At 57.6% G+C, this 13,786-nt stretch overlaps 1 protein-coding gene across 8 annotated transcripts in view; it reads left to right on the forward strand.

Annotated features, from left to right (window-relative positions):
- LLGL2 (LLGL scribble cell polarity complex component 2) overlaps positions 1 to 13,786 on the forward strand; it is a 34,091-nt gene that overhangs the window by 8,293 nt on the left and 12,012 nt on the right. For 6 of the 8 annotated variants that reach the window (XR_014013898.1, XR_014013899.1, XR_014013900.1 and 3 more), the window contains 3 exons: positions 3,138 to 3,230; positions 12,265 to 12,362; positions 13,612 to 13,693. Coding sequence is in view for 2 of the 8 variants with exons in the window: in XM_081218115.1 (XP_081074241.1) it covers positions 3,156 to 3,230; positions 12,265 to 12,362; positions 13,612 to 13,693 (255 nt within the window). In the remaining 6 variants the exon portion in view is untranslated. Of the gene's footprint in view, positions 1 to 2,449; positions 2,538 to 3,137; positions 3,231 to 12,264; positions 12,363 to 13,611; positions 13,694 to 13,786 lie in introns of all 8 variants that reach the window. The other 2 variants (XR_014013897.1, XR_014013901.1) reach the window with 1 other exon arrangement.

A 13,786-nucleotide genomic window follows, 5' to 3' on the forward strand; every position in this document is an offset into this window, starting at 1 on the left:
GTCACAGTCGCATGCCCAGTCCTCAGACAGTGTTTGCTCCACGCCAGGCACTGGCTTCTGCCATTGCTCCCACTGCTTGCAGCAGACAAGCTCTCTGGACCTCGAGGAGCTGCCACCCAGCTTGGAGGAGCTGAGCTGTGGTGCTTAAGGGTCCCAAGCCCTGGGCTCTTTCCCTTACGTCTCCCTGCCCCCCTCAGGAGTGGGTTGAGTAGATAGGATCTGTTCCACACCAGGAAGCTCCAGGCCCAGGTTCCTGAAGCTTCTCCGCAGAGAACCTCTTGCCTGGGGTGAGTGGAGCTGAGGGTTTGCTTGGAGGTAAGTCCAGCTAGTCCCAGACCTGTCCGCCTTCAAGAAGGGATGGCCCTTTTTAATGCCTTGACATGGGCAGTTTTTCTGTGCTGGGAGCTACGCCGAAGGACCTGGCTCCGTCACCCCAGGCCAGTGGTGTTCCAGCCCCCAGCTGGAATGAGCGGCAGGTCCAGGCAAGGGCCCCTGGCCCTGCCCAGCCAGACCTCACCAGAGGCCAGGACCCACACTGCTTGCTTGGCTCTGAGCTGAAGGCATGTGGGAGTGTGTGTGTCTGCATGTGTCTGCGCCTTTGAACTGCACGGCTGTAACTAGGCATCCTCTGTCCTGTCTGCACATCCTTTGCTGCCTCCCAGAGCCCTAAGATTGGGGAATTCGCCGTACCTGGGGTCAAATCTCAGTTCTGTTGGTACCTTCTTAGTGACTTGGATGAGTTGCCCAGCCTCTGTGGTCTTCTTTCCATGTCTGCTACGTGGGGATGTTCCAGTCACCTTCCAGGGAGGCTTCTGGAAGGAGAACAAACATCCAGGATGAGGTTTAGGTGCACCTTGTTCTAACGCACAAAGGTTTGGTTCAGTGCCTGGTAGGCAGCAGGGGCTGCAAGGGGCAGCCGGGTGGATGGAGTGCCCGCCCTCCCTCCCCGAGTGGGGCTTTCTCCCACCCAGCTCCGCATCCTGTCTCCCTCCCTCTTACCTGCACGTCTGCCCCTGGGACTGGGCGGTGTCACCCTTGAGCCTATGTGGGTCCTTGGCACAGATGGCCCTGTGCCCTCTTGTCCCCACCCTGCAGCCTGAGAGGGTCCCCGGGGCAGAGCCCAGGGTGGCCTCTCCCTGGAGTCCGCAGGCCCGTTTCCTCCTCCAGGGCGTCCCTCCCAGCTTCCTCTGGCTTCTTGACCCAGTGACCTGGGCCGGGAGAGGGAGAGGGGGCATTGCCAGGAGCCTCGGGTGGCAGATTGATGAGCTGGCGCTACCCTCCCCCATGGCTGGAATGCAAGGCCACCAGCCCAGCTGTTTGTCCAGGAGGCCGAGGTCGCTGCAGGCCCCGAGTCTGTTTTCACTCCCAGGCCCAGGAGCCTCCGGGACTTTCCCGTGTATGTTCCCTGAACCCACTGCGGGGCCTCGGGTCAAGTGAGCAACTGGGAGTTTCCCGACTACCTGCTGTTCCTTGGAGAAGTGGGGCTCCCCACTGGCTCCCCCAAAATGTGCAGGCACAGACCTCTACTCTCCAGCCCTCTCACAAGTGGTGGCCTTTTTGGTGTCCCCAGAAGGTGAGGTGCTCAGAGGGCTGGTCCCCGCCTGTCCCCAGCTGGAGATGTTTGGACTTGCCCTGGGACATGCCTCTCTGCCAGAAAGTCCCTCCAGCTCTGCCACCCATGTGCCTGCCAGGGTCCATGCATATGCAAAGCCCTGGCCTGATGGTTAATTTTTGTCACCTTTCAAGAAGCCAGAAACTTCAGGGCATCCTTCGGGTCTCAGCTTAACCACCTTCTTCTCCCGTAGGACACTCCCCTGCTTCCCAGTCTGGGCCGGGTGCCCCTGTGCCTCCCCATCAGGGTGCTCGGCACTGTGCACTGTCCTGTCTTGACCTGCTGCTACCCCAGAGGGAGCTCCTCCAGGGCAGAGACTGGCTTTGCCTCCTTCCCTTATAGTGTCAGGCGTGAATGGAGCCATTTCCAGGGTGGGCCTGAGCCCCTGTGTTTCCGAGGACGGGCCTTGGTGTCCTGTGGTCAGTGGGAGGTTGTGCTCCTGGAAGCCGGAAGCTGGAGCACATGTGATCCCACCCCCTTCCCCCAAGGATGAGCCAGAAATAGTTCCCCTTGGATTGGGAATGCACTCTATGGTGGGAGGACAGTTTTGGGGCCTTGAGCTGGTTTCTTTATTGGGAGCAGATTTCTTCTCCTGATTAGTCTCCATTGGGCCCATGGGAAAGGGAGCCTTTCCGAGCACACCCCATCAGAGCCCAGGGGAGCTGGAACTGGATAGCCAGAGCTGAGGGTGAGAGGTGGGGCAGCCTGGAAGCCTGGGCTTCCAGAGAGAGACCCCCAGCAGCCGTGGGGGCGGGCCCAGCTCCACCGTGGGCCCCGGCTGGGGGGTGGGATGGGCCAGCACCCCCCGACTGTGTGCTGTGCACCTCGCTCACTCAGGTTCCGGACGGCTGTGGCGGGTGGGAGCAGCCTAAGCCCAGAGTCGCTGGAGAGCCTTCCCTGAAGTTAGAAGGAAGAATCTGCCCAGGTGTGCTGACCCCCCTGAGGGAGTTCTGCTGGGCCCTGGCCTGGAGTTGTCGGGGCATTTCCCCTCCCCCATCGGGGTTCTGATCTGGGAGCCCAGGTGGACAGCCTTTGCATTCCCACCTTCCAGGCGGCTCTGGAGACAGAGGCTTGTGAAGTTGCCCTTTCTGTTTAGCCAGAGTTTTATGGTTTTTCAGAAAACAGGTTAACAATTAAGCTTTAAAACCTCAGGGCCTCTGGCCCTCCTTGTTCCCATAAAGCCGGGCTAAATGGCTTCCTCCCCCAGCTTCTCCTGTTGGCTTTATTAGGCCACAGGTGGCCGGGAGCAAGCGTCAGAGCATTAACCAGCTCCGGCCTCCAGGTCCAGAGCTCCCTCCGGGTTTCCTCTCAGGGAACCGCGCTCCATGGATGGGGCGTGAGGCGTGGGGAAGCCGAGGGTGAAGCGGGGAAGCCGAGGGTGAAGCTGGCCCGGCCAGGGGGCGGCCGCCTGCCGTGATTGGGGAGAGGCTGCCTAAGCTGGGCGAGCGGGCCTGGGCGCTGGGTCGGGCTCTGGGGCGCCGGGCCTCCTTTGCCCAGTGCTCAGCAGCTGCCCCCCTTTCCCCAGGGGGCCGCGTGCAGCAAGATGAGGAGGTTCCTGAGGCCGGGACATGACCCTGCGAGGGAGAGACTCAAGCGGGACCTCTTCCAGTTTAACAAGGTAAGGGGAGTGGAGGGCCAGCTGGGCGTTTATGGCGGGCACAAAGGGGTCACGCGCCCAGGGAATTCCCTGGCGGTCCAGTGGTCAGGACGCCACGCTCTCACTGCCGAGGGCACGGGTTCGATCCCTAGTTGGAGAACTAAGATTCCGCAAGCTGCGCTGCATGGCCGAACAAACAAACAAAAGGTATCGCCCTCCCCACAGGCTGGGGTTGGCACTGGGGTCACTTTTACCTGGACTAAGGTACTTACTTGGCACTGCCTGCTATGCCTCCTGGGAATTGGATTTTGGAAATGGGGTCTGGTTAGAGGCTTTCCTGGGAAAGGGTGACAGGATGCCCAGGAGTCAGCTCTCCTTGTCCCATGTCTCTCGCTGGCTGTGTGACCTCTGCAGGTCACCCCACCTCTTCCAGCCTAAGTTTCCCCACCTGTAAAATGGGGATAAAACAACCTGTCCTGCCTCCCTCCTCACGGGGTTATGGAGGAGGCCTAGGGCTGGGAAAGGTGAAAGTGCGTTGAACCCTGCAAAGTATAACGATGTTCCTGTGATGCCAGTTTCCTTGGAGCCCTGGGGCCACAGGCCATGGCCGTTCCCTCCCTCCTCAAATTACCCCCAGAGGAAAACACAGCTTTCCCTGCAGGCAGAACACATGATTCCTTCTGGCCGGCTGTAGGCCTGGGTGAGTGGGGAGAGGCACCTGGGAGAAGGTACCGGGGTTGGCATTTGACCACCCCAGCTCCACACCTGCTCCTAAGGCTCCCCAAGCGGGTGTCCTCTTACCCAGGATCATGGGGCTTCCCTGGGGGCTGGCCTGTAAAGGGGAAGGAACGCAGGGTGGTTTATTAGCTCGGAGGCCACCTAGCAATCCGCAGCCGGTTCGGGGTAATTAGCTCCTCTCACCTCTGCTTTGATCTAGGCCCTTGGCCTCCATGCCTGAGCTTCCCTCCACCCTGGAAGGTGGACTGCAGGAAGGGCAGAAGCAAAATGCTCTTCCCCTCAGGGGTCCCCCCTCCAGGACATGCTGACGGGTGGGCTTCCAATTCAGCTTAGCCACTTAGAAGCTGGATGACCCTGTGCCCATCACCCACTGCATAGGCTTGCTATGAGGATTACACGGAATTAGATCATTGAAGTGCTAGGCACAGTGGTCCGGGAGCGTCAGGTGCTGTTTTCAGGGGCTGCCTGCCTCCCAGGGAGAGAGAGCTCCCGGGGGCTTGCTCGAGGCGAGTCAGGCTCCCAACCTGCTCTGCCGGTTTCCTCTGATTTTCTTGACCTGTGGCTGTGAGGCTACTGCCTCTGGGATCAGGGCTTCCCTAAATGAACACCTCCTCCCACTGGGGGAAGGAAGCTGTGGGCACGGCTTTTGGGCCTTGGGATGTAGGCGTGCATATGTTACAAATGGGGGATCTCTGGCCCCGGCGGCCTGCCATTCTCACTTACAAGGGAGCAGCCTATGGGTGTTGGGTGTGGGTCTCAGAACCTCAGCATCCGCCTGGGCGCCTGGGTGACCTCTGTCGCCTTCCATTGCCGCTGATGAGGCTGGGATCTCACAGCCCAAAAAGGTGGCCAATTCCAGTGGAAACCGGATAGACAGGCTCAGTGAAGAGGGATGAACCCCTGCCCCAAGTTCCAACTGTGCAGCAGCAGGGTGGGGCTGGGGTGGGGCTGGGTCAGAAGAGTCATGCCTCCCCCCTGCACCCGTGCCCCCAAACTGGACTGCCCCACCCCCAGGCCTGGCTGGGGAGGGGGAGGGGAGGCTCCTGGAATTCCTTCTTCCTCCCATTCACTTCCAAGAAGCATGCATTGAGTACCTACACAGCCCAGCACTGGGGCTTTGGGAATCTCAGACAAGACCTTTGCCCTCCAGGACATTTATAGTCTGGTGGAAGGAAGGGGGCTGACGGTCTAAAATTCCACTTCCTGGAGGGGAAAGTCTTGTGGGGGCTGTTGGGGAGGAGAGGGGCTTAGACTCATCTCATCTAGGTTCTGGGTGAATGGTGGAGCCCGAAGGGTTGGGCTTGGAGGGTGAGTCCAGATCCTGGAAGGTTTGGGAGCCTGGGTGGTCCTACCCACGCCAGCCCTGCCCCGGCCCCCTGGCTGTGAGGTCAGCTGTGGGATCAAGGGAGGCTGGAACCTGGGAATCTGGGTCTGACACAGCGGAGCCTGGTGAGTTTTGAGCAGGGGAGTGAGCGATCTCATTTATGACTTAGAGGAGGTAACTCTGGGACCTTTTTTTTTTTTCTCTGCCCTTCAGTCAGGAGCAGGTAAGCTCAGAGCACTTAGGAGACGTTGCATTGACTGACTGGGGCCCAGCAGTGGGATTGGGGCGCAGGGCTTGACCGTTGACATTTGGGGCCTTGGGGGCCCACTGAGTTGTGAGGCTGTTTAGCAGCATCCCTGGCCCTGTCTCCCCAAGACGTGACAGCCAAAAATGTTCCAGACACTGCCCAGTGTCCCCTGGCCAGTAAAATAGCCCCTGGTTGAGAGCTATTTAGGGCAAGAGGTTGATGAGACCTGGTGATAGACGGAGCGTAGGAGGGAAGGGAGGTGGGTGTCCTGCATCCTGGCTGGGCAGTGGTACCACCCCCTGGGTTGGGGAGCCCAGGAGGGGCGAGGAGCAGGGTTGAGGAAAGTGATACATTCGATTTGGACAGAATAGCAACAATGATGATCATCCACTTATCGAGAGGCAGTCTTGCCTAGGGGTGAGTGGCGCCAACCTGGGCACCTGACTCCCTGGGTTCACCAGCTGGGTGACCTTGGACAAGTTACTCATCTCTAAGTGGAGAGGGTCACAGAAGCCACCCCACCGTGTTGGTGTGCGGATTAAACGAGTTAATGTATGAGTTGAAGGGCCTAAGTGGCTAGTGGTTCCAGTATCAGCACAGCTCTGTGAATGTTATCTGGCTCGAGGTTCAGTTTGGAGAATCTTGGCACCCTCAGGTGAGGGCGGGTCCCAGCAGACAGTGGGATACACAGAGCTGGAGCTCTGAGCCTCACGTCTGGGGAAGTAGGCAGCGTCCATCCCAGAAGTGCCGGTCTGCAGGGCAGTGAGCTGGGAGGTGGGACGGTGGCACCATCATAGGCCAGTCCAAGAGGCTTGCAGACTCCAGCTGGGCCTCTCCCTCCAGTACCTTCTGGCCCAAATCCTTGACACCCACACCAAGCGAGGTGCCTCAGAGAGAGCAGGGACATGGACCCCGGGGGCCTAGAGCAGCATGTCCTGTTTCTTCGGCTTTGGTACCTGGGAAGGAGCTGTGTCTGTGGACAGATGCTCTGAAACCCCTGCTGGGGACTGATTGCCCGAGGGGCAGCTCCGGTTTACCAAGGGCTCCATGCCAAGCAGCAAAGGGGCCAGGTGGTGCAGTGGTTGGGGCGGGGACTGTGGAGCCAGGCGGCTGGGTCTAGATGCCAGCTGTGCTGCTTCCTCACTGAGTGACTGCAGAAACGTTACTTAACCTCTCTGCTCCTCAGTTTCCTCATCTGTAAAGTGGGCGTTATAATCACCCCTACACCCAGATTGGTGGGCTGAGTTAAATTGCTTTGAATGGCACCCACACACAGCTGATGCCCTACAGGGTCTGCCTTGCCTTCACCTCAGCCTCCTGATGACTCACAGGTGGGTGCTGTTCCCACTCTGCAGGTGAGGAAACTGAGGCCTCCAGGCTTGCACAACCTGAGTACCGGGAGGGGGCACCGGCTGGGGATGCGGCTGCCGGTTCCATCTGCCCACGGCCGTGTGGCCGCAGGGTGCGGCCTTCCGTCTCTTCACCTGTGCCGGATGCCGGGTCCTCAGGCCTGTTGGGAAGACAGAGAGGTCAGCTGGCAGTGCCAGCAGGGCCACTGAGGACCAAATGAGAGGACTGCGGGACCCACTGGGCGCCTCAGGAGGGAGGAAGCGACTCCGAGGGGACAAGGGGACGTAAGCGCATGTTAAATTAAAACCCCTTCCTTGAAAATATCCTCGAGGCCCTGCCTCCCCTGGTGAAGCCCGCTGGCCGCCCTTCCTGCCTGGGCCACCCTCCCCCACTCCAGGCCCAGAACAAACAGTGTGTTCCTGACCAGCTGCCCCGTCCAGGGCCAGGCGGTTGGGTCTTGGCTTTTGCATGGCTGGGCCCCTGGTGTCAGGTGACGGCCGCACAGGGAGGGCCAGGTTGCTGCCACCGCCAGGAATCTGGGCTGACCACACCCAGTACGGGGCAGTGCCTCCCTGTCCCCCGGCCCACCCCCTGCGCACCCTCCCACCCCGTGCCCCTGGGCAGCCTTCCTTCCTGCCCCCCCAGCAAGTGCTAGGGACTCCTCAGCCCTCGATCTTGGACAGGGTCCCCCCTTGCTGGGGGCAGGACGAAGGGCCCCTCGCTCTCAGACAAACCACCTTTGCTCTCTCCCTTCCGGGAACCTGAAATGGGGTCCCGGAGCCGGTGTGAGACAGACGGGCTTTCTCTGCCTCCCACACCGGGCTAATGTTGCAGTTTGGCGGCTCCTAGAAATCTCTCCGTTCCCAGCTCTCTGTCAAAAGAGTTCATTGTTCTCTCTTCCCTTGGCAGAGGTCACCTGAGCCAGGTAGCAGGGTGGGGGCAGTGCCAGGTAGGCTGGATGCTGAGCTCGGGAGGTAGGGGAGGACACCCCACTTTGGTCAGCCTCCTAGCTTGAACCTGAGCTGGAGGCGGCTGGGGTCTCTGGCTGGGAGGGCCGGCCCTGGAACCCTGGGCCCGGTGTCCTGGGCGGAGGGCTGATCGGGGTTGCTGTGTGCCTTGGAAGTCCACAACAGGACCCCCCCTGGGGCTGAGTGCCTCCTGTGCCCCGGGGGCTGCTTTCTTTAAGGGAGGTCAGATACCTTCTATGCTCCGGGGTCCTGGAACTGTGCCTAAATCCTAAACCAGCCTGGAGGGGTCCCTGTCCACGTGGACCTGCTGCTCCAGTGGGGGGAACCACGTCTTAAAAGGCTGTTAGGACTCGGAGGGAGGGGGAACCAGGGGATGGGAAGGGCACCCCACCTTGGGAGGCAGCCGGAGCGCAGGCAGAGGGGCCTCGTGGAAACTTCCTGCTTCCCCAGGCTTCTCCCCGTTCCCCCAATTAACTGACCTCTGTTCTCTCCCCATATCCAAATCACTCCCTTCCTCATCCCCAGCAAGACCCCCTGGGCCTCTAGTAACTGGCCTGGGGTCCCCACGCCTCCTTGCCCGACCAGTTCCCTGACCTCATGACTCGCTTTACCTCATCGTATCATGTTGCCTCATTCAGGGATTGTGGGTCTTATCTGCATGTTGAAGCAGGGTCGCTTCCCCTCTGGGACCTGGGGAATCCCCTGTCACCACGCTATTTACATTTGAATCCACCCTCTTGGCCCCAGCCAGTTAGGGTCACCATGAAGTTCCCTCCTCTTATTTTGTTTTTGAGGGACCCTTGGTCAACTTGGAGAAGATGCCCTGAGGGATACGAGGGGATGAGGGAGAACCTTTGAAGGAAGGGAAAGCTTGTGTGCGCTGTGAGGCCAGCCGAGCCCTCCAGCCATGGTCAGGCGGTTGTCCTGAGGCTCGTCTTTTTGGAGCCAAGGACAGCCCCGCTCAGTGCGGTCATTAGCATCATCCCGGTTACCACACGTGAAATGAGGCAAAGCAGCTCGTCCAAGTCCACTCACCTTTTAGGTGGTATTGGAGATTCTAAGTTTCATGGGCCTGACTCAGTTCCTGTTCTTTTGAAACCAGCCTATGGAAAAGAAGGTGGTTCGGGAGTGAGGGGTGGCATAGTGTCCTCCGGACCCTGAAGAAATGAGGAATGAGTATGAGTGACTGAACGATGGGCCTGACCTTTGTCTCCCTCTGGGTTTGGGGAGAGAGCTGATCTGCAGCAGGTGGGACTCAGGTGAGATGTCAGGAGAACTTCCTGCCAGTGAGTTGATAGGGTAACGTGTGGCCTGAGCACCTGACAAAAAGCTGCAGGCTGTTTTCTCTTTGGCTTGACTTTCCTGCTGATGCCCGAGGTAAAAATGTCTAGGGTAGCACCTCGGTCCCATAGGAATATAATATGAGACATATGTAATTTAAAATGTTGTAGAAGTGCATTATAAATTTTTTAAACAAGTGACATTATTTTGATAACATATTCTGTTGAATCCAATATATCCAAAATATTATTGTTTCAACATGTAGGCAATAGATATTAGATTTTTTTCGTAGTATTTTTTGTTTAATACAAAGGTACATTTTTTACTTACAGGACATCTCAATTTGGCCATTAAATTTTCTTTAGGAATATGTGATCTATATTTAGAGTTTGGAAGATTTACAGCTGAAAGAGGAGATTCAAAGCTTTGGTCTGCCTGACTCCAGCCCCTGTTCCTTTGGAACCCAAGAACATACCTGGGAAGTTTTCTAATTACTGAGTTAAGGGTCCATCCTTGAATTTAAGTTAATGGAAATTAAATAAAATTAAAAGTTCAGTTCCTTTGTGGCACTTGCCACATTGCAAGTGCTCAGGATCTACACACGGCTTGTGGCTGTTGTACTGGGCATCAGGGTCTGGGCCCCTGCTGGCCACCAGGCTCCTGCTGGGTGTTTCCCCCAGAGTCCTCCAAATTCCAGACACTGTGATCCTGAGCTGCAGCTGCTGGGGATGATGGGAGAATGCTGTCTCCCAGGAACCTTCTCTGGAGCTCCGGTCTCTGACTTCCCGAGGCCCCAGCAGCCTGGGGCCAGCCGAGGCCTAGTGGGGGCTCCTGGGGAAGCTCGTCCCACACACGGAGTCTCGAGCCCTGCCCTCCTTTTCCTGGGAAATGTTTACATTCCAGATACCCTGCTATCTCCCCAAGGCTTTTCCAGGCTCTGCATTTTTTACATAGCTGAACAAGAACCTGGGGGGCCGGGCGGGGGGGGGGGGGAGGGCTCCTGCTGGGGTGCTGCTGTCCTCCCAGCTGACCCTTCCAGGTACAGCCATTTGCAGGGCAGACTGTGTTCCCGGCAGAGAACCAAGCCTGTGAGGCCCTCACACCTACGTATCCCCAGAATAGGCACTCTTTGGAGCTCTCATCCCTGGGCCAACCCCAGCACAGGGCCCCCCTTCCGCGAGCCACTGGCCTGGGTGGGCAGGCAGGCAGCTAAGCAGTTGGGTCTGCTAAGCTGTCGTGCCAGCTGTCACCAGGACTTATCTCTTTCTGCTCCTTGGAGGCCAGGTGAAGCCCAGAGTAGAGCCTTGGGCTTCAGGGAGAGCTGCCTCATTGGTGCACCCTTTTTCTGCAGGGCAGTCTCCATGGTTTAAAAAAAAAAACACAAAACTTTGAAATCGCTGGCTGGCATCCTCTGTCCTGCTTGAATCTATAGCTCTACAGGTTCAGTATCCCCTGGCAGGTGGGGGTGGGTGGGTGGAGTGGGGTTAGCTGACTGAGAAACAACCGGAAACATTCCCGAAGATGGTTTGTCAATCTCAATCTCTAGTGCTTACATCCATACCTCTTTAACCTGTAATTCCACCCCTGGGACACCTGCCTAAGGAAATACTGAGTTGCAGGCAGAGATAGGAGCCCAAGAATAGTCATCGATGCAACTGGCAATTACAAAACCTCTAAAAACAAAGTAAATGTTCAATAACAGAGGCCTGGTGAGTTAGGGCACCCCCCCCCCCGAGGAATATTCTTCAGCCGTTTAAAAGTCGTTTTAGGGAGTTCCCTGGTGGTCTAGTGGTTAGGACTCGGCACTGCCCGTGGCCCGGGTTCAATCCCTGGTTGGTGAACTGAGATTCCGCAAGCCATACCATGTGATGAAAATGAAAAATAAAAGTCGTTTTACTGCTTTTAACAGCCTGGGCTGGCTATAGGTGGAAAGACAGACCACAGAGCTATGTGTCTGTATGTATATTCATGTGGCATGGTCCCAGTTAGGTCTCTGGGGGTTTTTTTTGTCCTTTCCTATATGTTTTTATTTTATTTTATTCATATTTTTTATTTAAAACATTTTAAAATTATGTGTGTGTGTGTATATATATATATATATATATATATATATATATATATATATATGTAATATTTTTTTTTTTGGCCATACCGCGCTGCATGCAGGATCTTAGTTCAGGGACTGAAACTTCACCCCCTGCAGTGGAAGCGCCGAGTCTTAACCACCAGGGAAGTCCCAAAATCTAAAAAAAATTTTAACACCCTTCCCCACTGGTAATCACTAGTTTGTTCGCTATATCTGTGGGTCTGCTTCTTTTTTGTTATATTCACTAGTTTGTTGTATTTTTTAGATTCCACATATAAGTCATATCATACAGCATTTGTCTTTCTCTGAGGTGTCTGTTTTTAAGTATAGGCCCATACACGCTTACAGTCGGATACACACCCTTGTTAGGAAGGGTTACTCCAGTCGTGGGCGTGTGGGTGACTTTTGTCTTCTTTTTCAAACTCCTTTATATGTTCCAAGTTTTCTACAGTACGTATTATTTCTATAATAAGAACTGAGCCAAGGCATGTGTCTGCAACAACACTCCAGAAGCTTCCTCCCTGGGAAGATGGTGGAAGAGAACTCACAGTGGCAACGAGGCCCTTGAGACGGAGCAGACGTTCAGTGCTGGAGGAGCCTCAGGCGGCCCAGAGTCGGGAGGGGCAGCTGTGCGTTCCGTCGGACCCCAGGGGCCCGCCTGGAGCTGCAGGGCAGCTGGGCTTCCTGAGCCACCTGGTGCCTCCCCTGTGCCAGCCCCCCAGAGCTTCCCCCGCACCCCTGCAGGAGGGCTGGGTGGATGGCCCACAGTACGGGTGGTGGAGGAACCAGGTCAGATTCCTGGAGAGCAAGGGGCCAGCACGGTGTCCCGGGAGAATGAGCTCCCAGGGAGGGCCATGTGGCCAAGGACCGGGTCAGGAATGGACTGAGGGTGGGGCCCAGGTGGGTCCCGGTGGGGACCTGAACGAGACTGAATTCCTTCTTCCTGCTGGGGGTGGCTCTCTGCTGCGGCTCCTCCCTCCGGCACTGACCTCCTGCCCCCGGCCATGGAAGAGCAGAGGGGACGTATCTACAGGCCCATGCCTGCCTGGTTTTTGTTGCAGACGGTGGAGCATGGCTTCCCGCACCAGCCCAGCGCCCTCGGCTACAGCCCCTCTCTGCGCATCCTGGCCATCGGCACCCGCTCCGGAGCCATCAAGCTGTATCCTTTCCGTTCTCCCAGCTCCCACCCAGGGATGCCCTGGAAGGGCCGGGGCCTTGGCATTGGTGAGATTCAGGAAGGACTCCCCCAACTCTCCATAGAAAAGCCAAGTTGCAGTTGACCCCTCTTGTTCCCGGCATGTTCCAAATACCCTCTTAGGAGTCAGCCCCGAACGCAGTAAGTGGAGGCCAGGGATGGGCCCCACCCCCAATGATCGGTAGACTGGGCCCAGGGCTCTGTCCAAACCAGAGACAGGGTGGCCTTGGGTTAGAGGAGCTGTGCTAAGGCAGCTACTCTTCCAGATTCTACCCCCGACCCTGCACACACCCCCCGCGTGTACACACACACACACACACACACACACGCACACGCACACACACACACACACACACACGGAGAGGAGAGTGGACTCCTAGTTGGTGGGGACAGTCCTTCCCTGGCCTGAGGCTGGACGTGGTCCAGTGGGTCCATTTCAGAGGCAAGCCCACAGGTCCCAGGATGGAGAATCGCTGCTCGGGTCCCCTGGCCTAGGCTGCGCTACGAGTCTGGGAGTCCCACCCCTGAATCTGACCTGAGCCCCCAGGGTGGGACCTAGGGGAATTGGGAGGTGGGGGACCACCCGTGGACAGCCCAGCCGGCACCTCCTCCAGTAAAGCTGTAACTCCCTCCTTTGCTGCAGGGCAGGTGCGGGGAGCCTGGGGGTGCAAGTCAGCAGCACAAGGCTGCAGGGGGTGTGTACACAGGAGGGCAGAGGCCCGGCTTCCACCGACTCAGCCCGCCCTCAGCTGGTTAATCATCGCCAGGCCACGGCCATATCCTGGTTACGATTCTCAGCGCCAAGACTCACGGCCATGACTGCCGTAGGTGGGCCCACGGGTGCCCTGTGCGTCTTCTCACAGGTGCCGCCATGTGGTAGCTGACAGCCTGTTGCAGTTCAGGTTATGGGTTTCGGTGGGGCGGGGCCAGGGGTACAGTGAACAGCCTAGCAGTTGCCAGGATAATGCTTCGCCCTTCCTGGCTGCGACAGCTCTCCCTGGTTGGCTGGCTTTACCCTCAGGGGTCAGGTTACTGGCCCAGTGCCTTCAGGCCATGCCCCCTGCTGTCCCCTCCCCACCCTAAACACCCCCCCCCCATCCAGCAGCCCTTCTCTGCTGCTGGGTATTTACACTCCTTGCCACGTGGGCCCAGCGGGCAGGCCAATGGGTGGTGTCCTGCCTTCTGGAGCTTTTCCTGAGCCTGCTACTCCTAGCTATGGTGCCCCAGGGGTGGAGTTCATGGGGCTGCACCGTGAGAACAATGCGGTAGTGCAGATCCACTTCCTGCCTGGCCAGGTGAGGCCCCCCTGCCCCCATGCCCTTCTGACTTTCCCATCTCCCAGAAAGGATGTATGGAAAGGCAGGCATTTGGTGGCCCTGGGTTTGGTG

The sequence above is a fragment of the Mesoplodon bidens genome (assembly GCF_964165515.1).
Source record: "Mesoplodon bidens genome assembly, chromosome: 19".
Classification (NCBI taxonomy): Eukaryota; Metazoa; Chordata; class Mammalia; order Artiodactyla; family Ziphiidae; genus Mesoplodon; species Mesoplodon bidens.